At 48.5% G+C, this 14,113-nt stretch overlaps 1 protein-coding gene across 1 annotated transcript in view; it reads right to left on the bottom strand.

The window, feature by feature from the left end:
- The window catches only part of Mcm3ap (minichromosome maintenance complex component 3 associated protein), a 47,844-nt gene that overhangs the window by 25,029 nt on the left and 8,702 nt on the right, over positions 1-14,113 (bottom strand). The window contains exons 7-13 of the mRNA XM_052162940.1: positions 9,842-9,981; positions 7,773-7,970; positions 7,016-7,284; positions 5,584-5,746; positions 2,237-2,397; positions 966-1,207; positions 460-659 (exon numbers count right to left, since the gene is read on the bottom strand). Coding sequence (XP_052018900.1) covers positions 460-659; positions 966-1,207; positions 2,237-2,397; positions 5,584-5,746; positions 7,016-7,284; positions 7,773-7,970; positions 9,842-9,981 — 1,373 coding nt within the window. The remainder of the gene's footprint in view (positions 1-459; positions 660-965; positions 1,208-2,236; positions 2,398-5,583; positions 5,747-7,015; positions 7,285-7,772; positions 7,971-9,841; positions 9,982-14,113) is intronic.

The raw sequence follows: 14,113 nt of genomic DNA on the forward strand, positions 1-14,113 counted from the left end.
GGGCTTTCCCTCTGACCCTCTGACCCTCCAGTAGGGACAGTGTCCAGCATCTGCCTGAGAGGCCAGTGAGATACAACCAACAAGATCTGCTCAAAACCAAAGCCACCCTGTCTACAGGTACAAAGCAGTGTTGTGACCCCACAGGCCCTGGACAGCCCATCTGCTGGGTGTCACACATGAGCTGGTACTGACTTCAGTCAGAACAGACATGCAAGGTTCAGCTTGGTATTATGGGAGGAACCAGTCAAGTGCAGTTCTGACTGCTATGATGAAGATGGGCCCCTGGAGGTACCCTGAGGGCAGTGCCTACCTCAGCCACCTGAGGCTATGACTGAGTAGACCCATCCTTTCTCTGTCACCCTCCTGACTCTGGCTCCCATCTAACAGGACCAAGTGGCACAGTGCCCTTACACAGAATAATCACAGACTTATTGAAGCTTTAACATGCAAGATCCCTACCGCATCAGAGTACACAGGTACAGGCTTTGGAAGCAGCACCTCGGGCTGCGTGGAGGCCTGGAAAAGGCCGGGTGCCCCGGCTGGGGTCAGCGGCTGGACGTGAAGCACTGGTGTGGTTGAGGGTGCAGGAGGAGGCTGTGGGAGGACGGCCAATGGTGGCACGTCCACCTCCGCCTCATACTCCTCTCCTCTGCCACCACCTAGAAAGAAACACACAGTGCTAAAGACACTTGTTAGCAGAGGACATAACTACAGTCTCTACAAAAGGACACAGAGATAGCCATAGCATGAGGCGCAGATTGCTCTCCTGACAACCATCTGAAGGGGCGTGGCAAAGGACGACAGATGCTTTGTATGGAAACTACATCGTAGCGTCCCAAGCCCTAACAGGGGCTTCAAGACTCCAAATCCAGGCTAAGTAAGAGATATTTAAATATCTGGCGAAGACAGAATCTTGAGGTAACAGGGAGGCTTCCAAGAGGGAAAATGTCCCCAGCTTGCCTCACCTGCTGAGTCTCCAAGGGATCTCTGAGTGCTGATGGGCAGCTCTGTCGCCAGGCTCTCTCCCACGTACTTGTTCTGGGAGTTAAAGCTGCACACAGGCGTGTGGCGAGGAACAGGAGGCAGTGGCCCTCCATTCACAACCTCTCCCACAGACACCGTCAGCTTCCGGGCAATGAACACGGACTTCCTGGCCTTGCATAAGCCCTCTGGTTCCAAGAATGCCGACCGACTCAGCTCAACACAGCTACACAGAGATCAAAGAGCGCAGAGAGGAGTCAGCAGGGAAGAAGACAGCTAAGCCTCCTCACGCCCGACTACTGGATCCCCTGATCAAAGCAAGACTGGACAGGTAAGAGACGAGAAAGTTTCCAGTGTCAGAGAATCATGACCCAGGGCATTACCAGCCATGTGTGGAATGACACAAATCACTGTGCTCCTCTTTCAAGATGGCAGCCTACTGGTTCAAAGCCTCAGCATTTCCCTGAGGATGGAGCTGGAAGGAAGAGCTGCACGTGGGCTGAGAAAACACAGGCATAGAATGTAATGGTGCCATTTGTTGGGGCAACAGTGTGTGAGCATCACCAGTCTCACCCTGACTACAGGGACATGGCCTACTGGTCTACCCAGTCTCACCCTGACTATAGGGACATGGCCTACTAGTCTACCCAGTCTCACCCTGACTACAGGGACATGGCCTACTAGTCTACCCAGTCTCACCCTGACTACAGGGACATGGCCTACTGGTCTACCCAGTCTCACCCTGACTATAGGGACATGGCCTACTGGTCTACCCAGCTCCTCCATCAGGTACAGGGGCCAAACATGGGTGAACAAAGACAGTCATCAAAGAACAAAATAGGAAAGTCTTAATCTTTAGGTTCTCTGCTAACTGATGGAAAACAATGACTTGGGAATAAGAAAGAACTCGGTCTGTCTTTTTTTTTTTTTTTTTGATTCCCAAATCCTTAGTGTACACACCTTTAATTCTACCACTTAGGAGGCACAGGCAGGTGGATCTCTGTGAGTCTGAGTGAGGCTAGCCTGGTCTACACACAGGGTCCACATCAGCCAGGACTACACAGTGAGGCTCTATTCCAAACAAAAAAAAATGAACTTGGTCTGGCCCCATACATCCGTTGGAAATCCCCTAGTTTCCCAGCAGGAAAGCAGCAGAAGGGCCCAGCAAGCAGAGCTTCATCAGAAAAGGAAAGGAAAAAGGAAAGGGGGGAGGGGCAGAGAAGACGAAAGGTACAGGTACATCCTCGGCTCTTACCCATCAGCTACAGTGAGGCCATGGTAATTGAGGAAGCTTGTCGCCTCTTCACTGTCTCTGAACAACAGCATGCGGACGACACCATCCAGGGGGAAGACGGTAGAGCGCTGTGTGCTGACAGTGTACGCAACATTGAGTGCCCGGAGAGCATCCTTACGGATCTGAAAGAAGCCGTGTGAAGGCCAGCTCAGAGAAAAGCCAGAGGCAGCCAGCCACACAATCATGAGCTCCTGCTACAGCTCAGTTCCTGTGCAAGCGTGCAAGCAAGCAAGCAAGCCGTAAGGAACCTGAACCTGGGCTTACAGATACTCAGATACTCAGGAAAGAACACTATGAAAGCGGTCCTAAGAAAAAGATGGTACAGGAGGCTTTACTATAAGAAAAACTAGAATACGTCTACCAAGGGAAGGCATGAAAGCCAAGTGTCCACCCCCCAAACCCCCCACCCCCGACCCAAAGGTAGCTGAGGTAATGAAGCTATGGGACTCTATGGAATGCAGAAGAAAATGCAAGACATTAAGTATGAAAACAAAACAGAGCTGGGCGGTGGTGGCGCACGCCTGTAATCCCAGCACTCTGGGAGGCAGAGGCAGGTGGATTTCTGAGTTTGAGGCTAGCCTGGACTACAGAGTGAGTTCCAGGACAGCCAGGGCAATGCAGAGAAACCCTGCCTTGAAAAAACCAAATTCCAAAAAAAAAAAAAAAGAAAGAAAAAGAAAAAGAAAACAGATTCATAGCAGTGTAACAAAAACATAACAAGACAACCAAAGAAAACAGGAAAATCCTAACCAAAGACTAAAGTGTAGGTTTCGGGGCCTCTGGGTGCCTATGCTGTCTGTCTGCTCCCAGCAGTCACTAACTGACAACACTCCTCCTGGCTGTATTCTTAATGCTCAGAGTACAAGCCAAACAAAAGCTACAAAGCCTCCATTTCCACACTACTGGCATGCTAGGGGAGACCAGAGCAACGATGGTAAACACGTTAACAACATTTAACAGAAATTATATACAGCAAAGAAGAACGGCAGTCTGAGGGAATGCGAGCACAGAGCAGGGTGAGCTCTGTAAGGTAAGGAAACGGGAAGGTAAGCACTGTGGCAGCTGGAGCAGGGCTGGAGGAGCGAGGAGGGAGGGGTGCGGGGGTGGCCAAAGACTCAGGACCAGGGAGGCCCTCGCCAGTGCAAAGGTCTTCCTAAAAAAAAAAATCCAGGTTTGGGCTGGAGAGATGGCTCAGCAGTTAAGAGCACTGAAGCCAGCAACAGTGTACTCATGTACATAAAACAAACAAATAAATCTTTAAATATACATATATAAAATTCTAAGAACAAGGGTTGGAGAGATGGCTCAGTAGTTAAGAGCATTGACTGCTCTTCCAGAGGTCCTAAGTTCAAATCCCAGCAACCACATGGTGGCTCACAACCATCTGTAATAGGATCCGATGCCCTCTCCTGGTGTGTCTGAAGACAGCTACAGTTTATGTACATATAATAAATAAATACATTTTAAAAAAAGTTCTAAAAACAAAATTCAGATTTTACTTATTTGAAGTTACCTACAGTAGCCAATACTATAGTACCACTACTCATTTAAAAAGTAGTAACTACTCTTTCCCTCTTTGGTTGCTCAAAGACAACCATCATCCCCACACAGTACAGCTCTGGACCAGCAAGTCCATGACTACCCATCTGCTTCAGGAGTCACTGACGCCTGCCACCCTGAGAAGGCAACAGTATAGAAGACAGAAGTTTGGGGAAAGCTAGCCACAGTGTACTAGACAACAGCAGATGGTATTTGGATTGAAAACATTTGGGCAGTGGAAAGATAACTGACTTTGGCTTGATTTAAGATTCCCTGGATTATGTGAAGCAGAGACTTGAGAGACAGGAAACAGAGGTGATCCTGAGGAAAGCGGGAGCTTGGAGGGCTGTGAAGGGCAGGCCTGAGGTGGAGAGAGAGAATCTCCCCTGACTTCCTCTGCTGTCATGCTGCAAATTTGTAAGGAGAGGACACACGGACTGGAATGACACCAAGAAGTAGACGCACAACTCCCCAGCGGTAACCTCCTCAGTTTCAGGGACACAACTACAATCCCACTCCCACAGCTAAGGCTCAGGGGTCGTTGTGGGAGACAGGGAAATTTGTAAAAGCCAGAGGACTAGGAGGTTTGTCATAAGACTGTGTAAGAAATCAAAAGCTACAGTCACGAAGACTCAGCAGCATGACTGTTTAAACATGACGACTGTTCAACAAGGAAAACAACAGACATGCTAATGCAGACAGGGAAAGCCCAGGAGGCCTCAACCCTGCACAAACAATGGCAGGCAACTCAAGGATGCCGAGAGTGGGAGACAGGCTTCCTGGGGAAGAGCACACCAGAGGGTCGGCCCCAAAAACGTACATACTAGTAACATTATCTAGAAGGAGGAGGGTGTCCTTATATTTAGGAGGTGTGTGTGTGTGTGTGTAGACAGATGCACAAACACATAAACACATAAAAATGAATTTATGAAGAAAGCAGCCATGAAGCCATGAATTTAAAGAGTAAGGACTGGAACATGCAGAGTTTAGAGGGAGGACATCGGGGGAGAAACGACATAACTGTATTATAATCTCAAAACATAAAAGTTAAAAAAATGAATACAACTTGTGAAAATGAATTCTTTGCCTAGACTGTGACTGTGCTGACACTCAGCATTCACAGGACTTGGTGTGATAGAGAAGAAACCTGGGAGCGCAGAGGCGCGGGCTGCAGGGACTTCCACAGTCTCCCGTCAGCAGCCACCAAGCAAAGCGAGCACCCAGGCCCGACTGAGGCAGCTGTCCACGGGCAGGACAAGCTCTGGGAAGAAGAGCGCTGCTGCTGCTCACTCTCCCTGCAGAGGGGCGAGCAGGCTTCTGAAGGCCTCTATGATCCCAGGCCACAGCAGGGCAGAGCGGAAAACACAGCTCTGGTTCTCACTGAAATGAATTTACCATAAGCAGCCTCACCCCCAAAACTGCTTTTCCAGAATCTTTCCATGTTACAGTTCTCTCACAAATGTTATTAATACTAACAATTTCAAAGTTGAGACCTTGGCACAATATAGGATTTGTGGTTTGGGATTTGTTCTCAAGAACTCAACCTGTCACTTCTGAGGCACAGAAGCGCACCTGCACTGCATGGCCTCTCCTGGTGGAGAGCCATGCTACCCCATCATACAAGAGTAAGGCAGAAACCCCCTGCTGGGCTGACGGTCCCATGAGGTGCCAGCTGGCCACCCTCTGGGAAGAGTGCAGGCCAGAGAAGCACTTCATCACCACAGCAGCTGCTGCTCCTCTTCTCACCCAGCTAGCTGCGCTCCACTCACCTGATTAAAGTAACAGTGTAACAGGCACGCATTCAGGTAGGAAGCTGACTGCACCAGTTTGAAAAATCTCACGAAATTATTGCTGTTCAATGCAGCAAAAGCCTGGACAGCGAAGTCCACCTCTGGGGAGTTCCTAACATCAGGGTGGAACTGCTGCACTTCTCTGCAAGTCAGGGAGGCAAAGGGTCAGGACTGACCTTAACCAATCTGATAATAACTAGGTTTCAACAAGACTGTGAAACAAAAAAACACTGAAGTCTAAGTTTCATAATGAGAGCTGTCATTCTCACACTCAGCTGATACACTACAGTCTTCATCCATCTATCCATCCACCCATCCATCCACCTGTCCATCCACCCACCCACCTACTCACTCACTCACCCACCCACCCACCCATCCACCCAGCCATCCGTCCCCTTGAGACAGAATCTTCTGTATCCTAGATGAGATTCAAGTTTACTGTGTAGACAAAGATGGCTTTGAGCTTCTAATAGGATTACATGTGTGGCTTTAAAAACATTTCTTTAAAAAGATAAGAAGATGTGGGGCTGAATGGATGGTTCAAAGGTTAAAGCACTTGCTTCTCTTGCAAAGGACCCAGGTTAGGTTCCTAATACCCATGCCAGGTGGCTCACAACTGCCTGCAACATCAGCTCCAGGATATTAGACACGCGCTTCCAGCCTTGACAGGACCCTGCATTCATGTCCACATGTGTACACACAGACACATACTATACACACTTACAAATAATACTAAATAAAAATCTTAAAAAGATGATCAACAGCTGGACACGGTGGCATATGTGCCTTTAATGCCAGCCTGAGCTACAGCGAGTTCAAGTGCAGCTAAGGCCACCCAGAGAAACCCTGTCTCAAAAAAACAAAATAAATAAAGAACAATTTAAAAGGATGATGAACAAGTTTAAGAAATAATTTAGCCATCAGTCATCAAAAAATTATTTCAAAGTAATGCCAACTGATTGATGGCTGTTTAGTAAAACAGCCTAAGAGAGAATATAACCTGTGTGCATTTATATGCACCCACGCATGTCCGCGGGAGGCCCAAGGATGTTTGGCACCTTCCTGCATGACTTCCCACATTAGTTTCTCATCTGTAGGTCTAGTGAAATGTCAAGCCAGCATTTCAAATCCATCCCTCCCGTAACTGATCTTCTGTGATTTCGTTTACCCTGTCCTGTAGCATATGCCACTGACAAGTGTTCTGAAGGCTGAACTGCCAACAACTCCACATGACTTCCCAGCGTACGCGCCTAGCTTCCGCCTACATCACCAAGAAGATCCCTCTCAGGAATGGACACAGAGGGACTGCACACAGCATACTTGCTCCCAATGTTTACGCCTGACTCAGTTTACCAACTGCCCTATGGAAGGTCTGTATATCGAAGCCCAACTTCTGAATCTGAAAACATACCTCAAAATGTCTCCTTTGTTGAGATTGAGCAGGACATTATAGCCCTGGAACTCTGCTTCACTGGCACAAAACACACCCTTGTTCCTCAGGTCCTGGTACATCTCCTTCAGACTCTGCAGACACTTGGTCATGTTCTCGTTGTTGATCTTGGCATCAAAGGAGGACATGGGCTCCTCACACATGAAGTGGGCACAGTGGATGTGGAATCGGGTACACTTCTCGATCAGAGACACCGTCAGGGGGTCACAGAGGTGCTGCTGGGTGATGTCCTATTCAAGATTAGAGGAAGGATTACACACACACACACACACAGGCACTGGCCACACACACAGACGCCACAAACACACAGGAAAAGTCAACTCTGAGGAAAAAATTATGCTTATGAGTTGAATTACATTTCAACTGGAAACTAACCCAATGAAACAATAAAATAGTTTTATAATGGCTCAAATTAAAATTATATTTTTGCTTCAGATAAAAATATCCATGTAAAACAAAAAGAAATTACTTTGTCCTCTCTTGCTTTTCTCTCTTGCCCTTCCGCTCTTTTCCCCCTGTTCCCCCTCTCCCCATTCTTCTCCGCTCTTTCCACATGGTCATGGCCAGCTCTCACCCCTCTATCTTTTCTTTCTCTCTTTACTTCTGTCTTTTTCTTTCCCTACTTCTCTATAATAAAGCTCTGAAACCATGGGGGGGAAAAAGTTCACTTTGTGAATATACACACATTTCCTAGTCATCTGACTGGGGGAGCAGATACCTTCCGTATACCCCGTGTGCGGTTCCACACGAAGTCATACCAGTCCCGAAGGCTGCCTTCCTTTTGGTCCATGATCTGGGTCACCAGGTAGTCCATGGTCCTGCTGAGAACTGCTGAGGGCCTCAGCTCATGTGGCAGGGGCTCCTCCTGGTCCGCAGAGGACCGGCTGTACTCCTTCACGGCGGCTGCGTGGTCCACCTGGGGGCAAGAAGTAGGGACAAACTGCTTCACGGCAGGTTTTTGTACCTTAAAATGCAGGAGGAAATGACATACACATTGTGGAGGTGGGAAGGCTTGGCCATCAGCAGTGGCACTATTAGGAGGTGTGGCCTTACTGGAGGAGGCGTGCCCTTGTTGGAGGAGTGTGTCACTGCCTGGGGGGCTTTGAGGGCTCTTATGCTCAGGCTCCACCCAGTATGGAAGAGAGCCTCCTCCTAGCTGCCTACAGAAGGAGTCTTCTCCTGGCTGCTCTCTGATCAAGATAGAACTCGCAAGATACACAACTCTCCACTCCTCCAGCACCATGCCTGCCTGGATGCTGCCATGCCTCCTGCCATATGATAACTCTGAAACTGTAAGCCAGCCCCAATTAAATGTTGTCATTTGGCTGGGCAGTGGTGGCACACGTCTGTAATCCCAGCACTTGGGAGGCAGAGGCAGGTGGATTTCTGAGTTCGAGGCCAGCCTGGTCTACAGAGTGAGTTCCAGATAGCCAGGGCTACACAGAGAAACCCTGTTTCGGAAAACCAAAAAAAAAAAAAAAAAAAATTGTCCCCTATAAGACTTGCTTTTTCTTTAGTCATGGTGTCTCTTCACAGCATCCACATGAGATTGATGCTTGAGAATGTAACTTTTTTTTTTTTTTTGGTTTTTTGGATTTGGTTTTTTTGAGACAGGGTTTCTCTGTGTAGCCCTTGCTGTCCTGGAACTCACTCTGTAGACCAGGCTGGCTGGCCTCGAACTCAGAAATCCGCCTGCCTCTGCCTCCCAGAGTGCTGGGATTACAGGCGTGCGCCACCACCGCACGGCTGAGAATGTAACTTTTAAATGAAAACGTTCCGTTAAATGTAAGACATTTCAAGGGCAATATAAGCTAAGAAACTTGAATCAGGCAGATATAACAAGGTGTCAAAAGGAAGAGGAATGTAAGTGAAGACACACCAGTTCGCCCTAAAGCACAGCTGTAACATGTAAAGGGGCTTCAGGTAACAAGAAAGCTCCCAGCTGTGTTCAGATGTCAAGTTAAACCAACACACCATAAATTAACTAGAGATGGGAAGTGAGGACCCAAAAGGGTTAGGGCAGGGCCCTGTGGGCCAAGGCCTGATGGAGCAGGCGCACACTTCCCCCTCGCAGAAGAAAGCTGCGGCTGCAGGGACACTGAGGATAACGGATTGTGCAGGTGTGGGGATGAAGGCCCTGGTTATCTGCTGGCTGCTCTGTGGATCAGCCCTTGGTCTATGGTCAGGCATGTTGCTGGGCTGGGGACCCTGGGCCGAGCACATCTGAGGGGCACAAGAATGCAGACAGGTGCAAATTCTTGGCAAACAACTCAGAACACACACTAACTCCAGTTCAGGGGAGGCCGCACCCTTTGATGCACACATTTAATAATTAGGACCTAGGAAAAAACAAAACAAAACCTTAAAAGCATAAACGGTGCTGAGTGTTGTTGTTGGTATGCACACCTTCAATCCCAGCAGTCAAAAGCAGAAGTGGCAGATCTCTGAGTTTGAGGCCAGCCTGGTCACAGAGCGAGTTCTAGGCCAGCCAGGGCTATGTAGAGGGACTCTGTCTTCAAAATCCAAAACCAGAAACAAACAAAACACTAGGAGCCCAGCTGGACAGCTCAGTGTGGGTGGGGCACTTTCACCAGGCCCGACAACCTGAGTTGTCAGAACAGTGGAGAGAAGCAACTCTTGTAAGCTATCCTTCCATGCAGTCTTTGTGGCACACATGCACGCGCACACACACATTTGCACTTACAGAGTAAATAAATAAATTTTTAAAAGTCGAAATCAAAACAAGAAAAAAAACCCCAGAGATTATTAGGACACACTGTGTTCTACCTGGTCAGTCCCTGGGACAACTTCAAACACGCTCAGCTGGCTCCGGGTCTCCCGCAAATACCGTTCCTTCTCAGGACACATGTCAGGGCATGTCCCAACAAATGCCCTTGCTTTGTCCAGGTCCGTCCTCTTCACCCGAGCTGAAGGACACCAAGCCAAAGGTCAGGGTGCATGCACCACAGGAGTACTAAGAACTCACAAAGTGTACTTTCACAAAATGGGAAAAATCTGCTTGTAATCCCAGCACTCGGGAGGCTGAGGCAAGGGGATCCTAAATTTGTGGCCAGCCTGAACCAAGCAATGAGTTCAGGCTAATCTAGAATATATAATGAGACCCAGTCTCTTCTGTGCAATGCCCCCGAACAGTCACACACAAAAAGAAATGTTTCTTAAACTTTGGGCCTCTGAGATAGGCCCTGTAGCCCATCCTGCCAGGCAATGGGTATCTTGGTTCATAAAAACCCCTACCCAAGGCTATACCCCTCTCAAATAATCAAACAAATTCACTACAGACTCAAGATGGAAGACAGGAACCAGAGAGATGGCTCAGTGATTAAGAACATTAGCTGTTCTCCCAGAGGACCCAGGCTAAATTCCTAGCACCCATATGGCAGCTCATGACTGTCTACAACTCCAGTCCAAGGGGATCTGGCCTTCTTTGGCATCAGGCATACAAGTGGTGCACAGACATAAATGTAGAGAAAACACTCATACACAAAAAACAAAAGGAATTTAAAAATGTTAAAAGCAGACAGAGCATGACATCACCTTCACTTAACGAAGTGTGCTCTGCCAGCGTTCCGTAACTCTTATCATGACCTCAGTGGAAAAATTATCATGCAGGAATTCAATTAAAAAATAAATCTGCAGACTTGACACCAGTGGCACACACCTTTGGTCTCAGTACTTGGGAGGCAGAGGCAGGCAGATCTCTGAGAGTTCAAGGCCAGCCTGGTCTACTGGGTTCTACAACAGCCAGGGCTACACAGAGAAACCCTGGGAGTTGGGAGGGGTCAAAGCATCGCAGTCTCCTGGGATTGTGTTTCAGCATTCATTCAGAATTGTATAATGAAGTTACCTGCATGAGTACACCATTGCTGAGAGAGAACACCAGTTACCTCAGTAAGCAGACCATTCTTTTTACTCACAGAATGAAAGGTTTTATGCAAAACTTCTCAAAACAGCATATACACATTTTAGTTCTACTTTTAGAAACTTTAATCCTTAGTTTAAGCTTATATGGTTTTTTTTGGTTTGGGTTTTTCTTTTGACAGGGTATCACTACATAGCTCAGGCTATCTTGGAACTCACAATGTACAGCAGACTGTCCTGCTCCTGCTTCCAGAGCACTAGGCTACAATTGTGCCCGGTTGTGGGATTGAGGATATGTGTGACTGAGCCACATTTTCCTTGTAATAAGTATACTGGATATTCTTATGTCAACTTGACACAAACTAAAGTCATCTGAGAAGAGGGAAACTCAATCAATAAAATGCCCCCATGCGATCCAACTGTAGGCCCTACAGTCAGTTCATCTTAATTAGTGACTGATAAGGAAGGGCCCCGCCCACTGTGGGCTGGTGGTCCTGGGATTTATAAGCAGAATGAGCAAGCCATTGGAAGCAATCCAATAAGCATCATTTCTACATGGCCTCTGAAGCAGCTCCTGCCTCCAGGATCCTGCCCTGTTTGAGTTCCAGCCCTGACTTCAAGAATGGACTATAATCGGGCAATGTAAGCCAAATAAATCCTTTCCTCCTCAACTTGCTTTTTGGTCATAGTGTTTCATAGTAGCTATAGAAACCCTAAGACAATACATTTATTGGAAATGTACAAATCACCAAGTCTATAAATTATAGAGGCAGTTTTCATTACCATGCTAAGAAAGCTCTGTGACTATTACAATAATTCACAGCTTTTAAACAGCAAATCCTGCCAGGTGTGATAGATATGTATAGTCCCAGGAGGTTGAGAGAGGAGAACTATAAGTTCAAACTATGAGCTTAATAGGTGTAAAGAAATTTCATACAGTTGAAAACTAAGAAAACCCTGTAGGGGCTGGAGAGGTGGGGGGGGGGCTGGGGAGGTAAGGGCCGGAGAGGTGGGGGGGCTGGAGAGGCGGGGTAGGGCTAGAGGGATGGTGGGGGCTGGAGAGGTGGGGGCTGAAGAGGTGGGAGGCTAGAGAAGTGGGGGGGCTGGAGAGGTGGGGGCTGGAGAGGTGGGGGGTCTGGAGAAGTGGGGGGTCTGGAGAGGCAGGGGGGCTGGAGAGGTAGGGGGCTAGAGAAGTGGGGGGGCTGGAGAGGCAGGGGCTGGAGAGGCAGGGACTGAAGAGGTGGGGGGCTGGAGAGGTAGGAGGATTGGAGAGGTGGGGGCTGGAGGGGGGCTGGAGAGGCGGGGGCTGGAGAGGTGGGAGGCTGGAGGGAGGCTGGAGAGGTGGGGGCTGGAGAGGCGGGGGCTGAAGAGGCGGGGAGAGGGGGGTTGCTGGAAAGGGGGGCTGGAGAGGTGATGGGCTGGAGAGGCGGGGGCTGGAAAAGTGGAGGCTAGAGAGGTGGGGGGCTGGAGAGGTGGGGGCTGGAGAGGTGGGGGCTGGAGAGGCGGGGGCTGGAGAGGTGGCATCGAGGTTGAGAGTACAAGCTGCTCCTCCAAAGTCCCATGTTCAATCCCTGCACATATGTGTGCCCACAACTATCTGTGACTCCAGCACATATGTGTGCCCACAACTGTCTGTGACTCCAGCACATATGTGAGCTCACACCTGTCTGTGACTCCAGCACATGGGTACTCACAACTGTCTGTGACTCCAGCACATATGTGTGCCCACAACTGTGACTCTAGCACATATGTGTGCCCACAGCTGTCTGTGACTCCAGCACATATGTGAGCTCACACCTGTCTGTGACTCCAGCACATATGTGAGCTCACAACTGTCTGTGACTCCAGCACATATGTGTGCTCACACCTGTGACTCCAGCACATATGTGTGCTCACACCTGTCTGTGACTCTAACACATATGTGAGCTCACAACTGTCTGTGACTCCAGCACATATGTGTGCTCACACCTGTCTGTGACTCCAGCACATATGTGAGCTCACAACTGTCTATGACTCCAGCACATATGTGAGCTCACACCTGTCTGTGACTCCAGCACATATGTGAGCTCACAACTGTCTGTGACTCCAGCACATATGTGTGCTCACACCTGTGACTCCAGCACATATGTGTGCTCACACCTGTCTGTGACTCTAACACATATGTGAGCTCACAACTGTCTGTGACTCCAGCACATATGTGTGCTCACACCTGTGACTCCAGCACATATGTGTGCTCACAGCTGTGATTCCAGTTCCAAAGGATCTGCTCTTGCACAGACAGATGTGTAGGAAGAACACCAATGCAAGTGAAACAAAAATAAATTTTAAAACATTGTAAAGAGTCCATGGATTTTCAGATGAGGTACTACGCTGACTGGTTGTATTTGTCAACTTGATACAGCTGGGGTTACCACAGAGAAAGGAGCCTCCCTTGAGGAAATGTCTACGAGAGATCCAGTTGTAAAGCATTTTCTCCATTAGTGATCAAGGAGGGAGGGCCCATCATGGCTGGTGCCAACCCTGGGCTGGTCGTCTTGCGTTCTATAAGAGAGCAAGCTGAGGGCTGGAGAAATGGCTCAGAGATTAGGAGCACTGACTGCTCTTCCAGAGGTCCTGAGTTCAGGTCCCAGCAACAACATGGTGGCTCACAACCATCCGTAGTGAGACTCTCTTCTGGTGTGTCTGATGTACTTACATATAATAAATCTTAAAAAAAAAAAAAACAAACAGCAAGCAAGCTGAGCAAGCCAGAGGAAGCAAGCCAGTAGCCAGTAAGGAACATCCCTCCATGGCCTCTGCATCAGCTCCTGCTTCCTGACCTGCTTGAGTTCCAGTCCTGATTTCCTTTAGTGATGAACAGCAGTGTGGAAGTGTAAGCTGAATAAACCCTTTCCTCCCCAACTTGCTTCTTGGTTATGATGTTTGTGCAGGACAAGTACTGTGTATTTGTAATGTTATTTTAACATTCTTTGAGAGTAACACATTCCCAGTTTAACATTCCGAGGGGACAATGCCTGAAACAGAGCATCCCCTCTCGCTTCTGCCCTTCAGACCCCTGCTCCTCTCCACCAGTGACCAGTGTAATTCCCCTACATCCTCCCATGCACACATAAGCATAGTGTGTAGTCATCACACATTAGTATACACAGCTCACATCTCCAGGACCAGGCACAGTGTATC

This window comes from Apodemus sylvaticus, chromosome 19 (genome assembly GCF_947179515.1).
Source record: "Apodemus sylvaticus chromosome 19, mApoSyl1.1, whole genome shotgun sequence".
NCBI lineage: Eukaryota > Metazoa > Chordata > Mammalia > Rodentia > Muridae > Apodemus > Apodemus sylvaticus.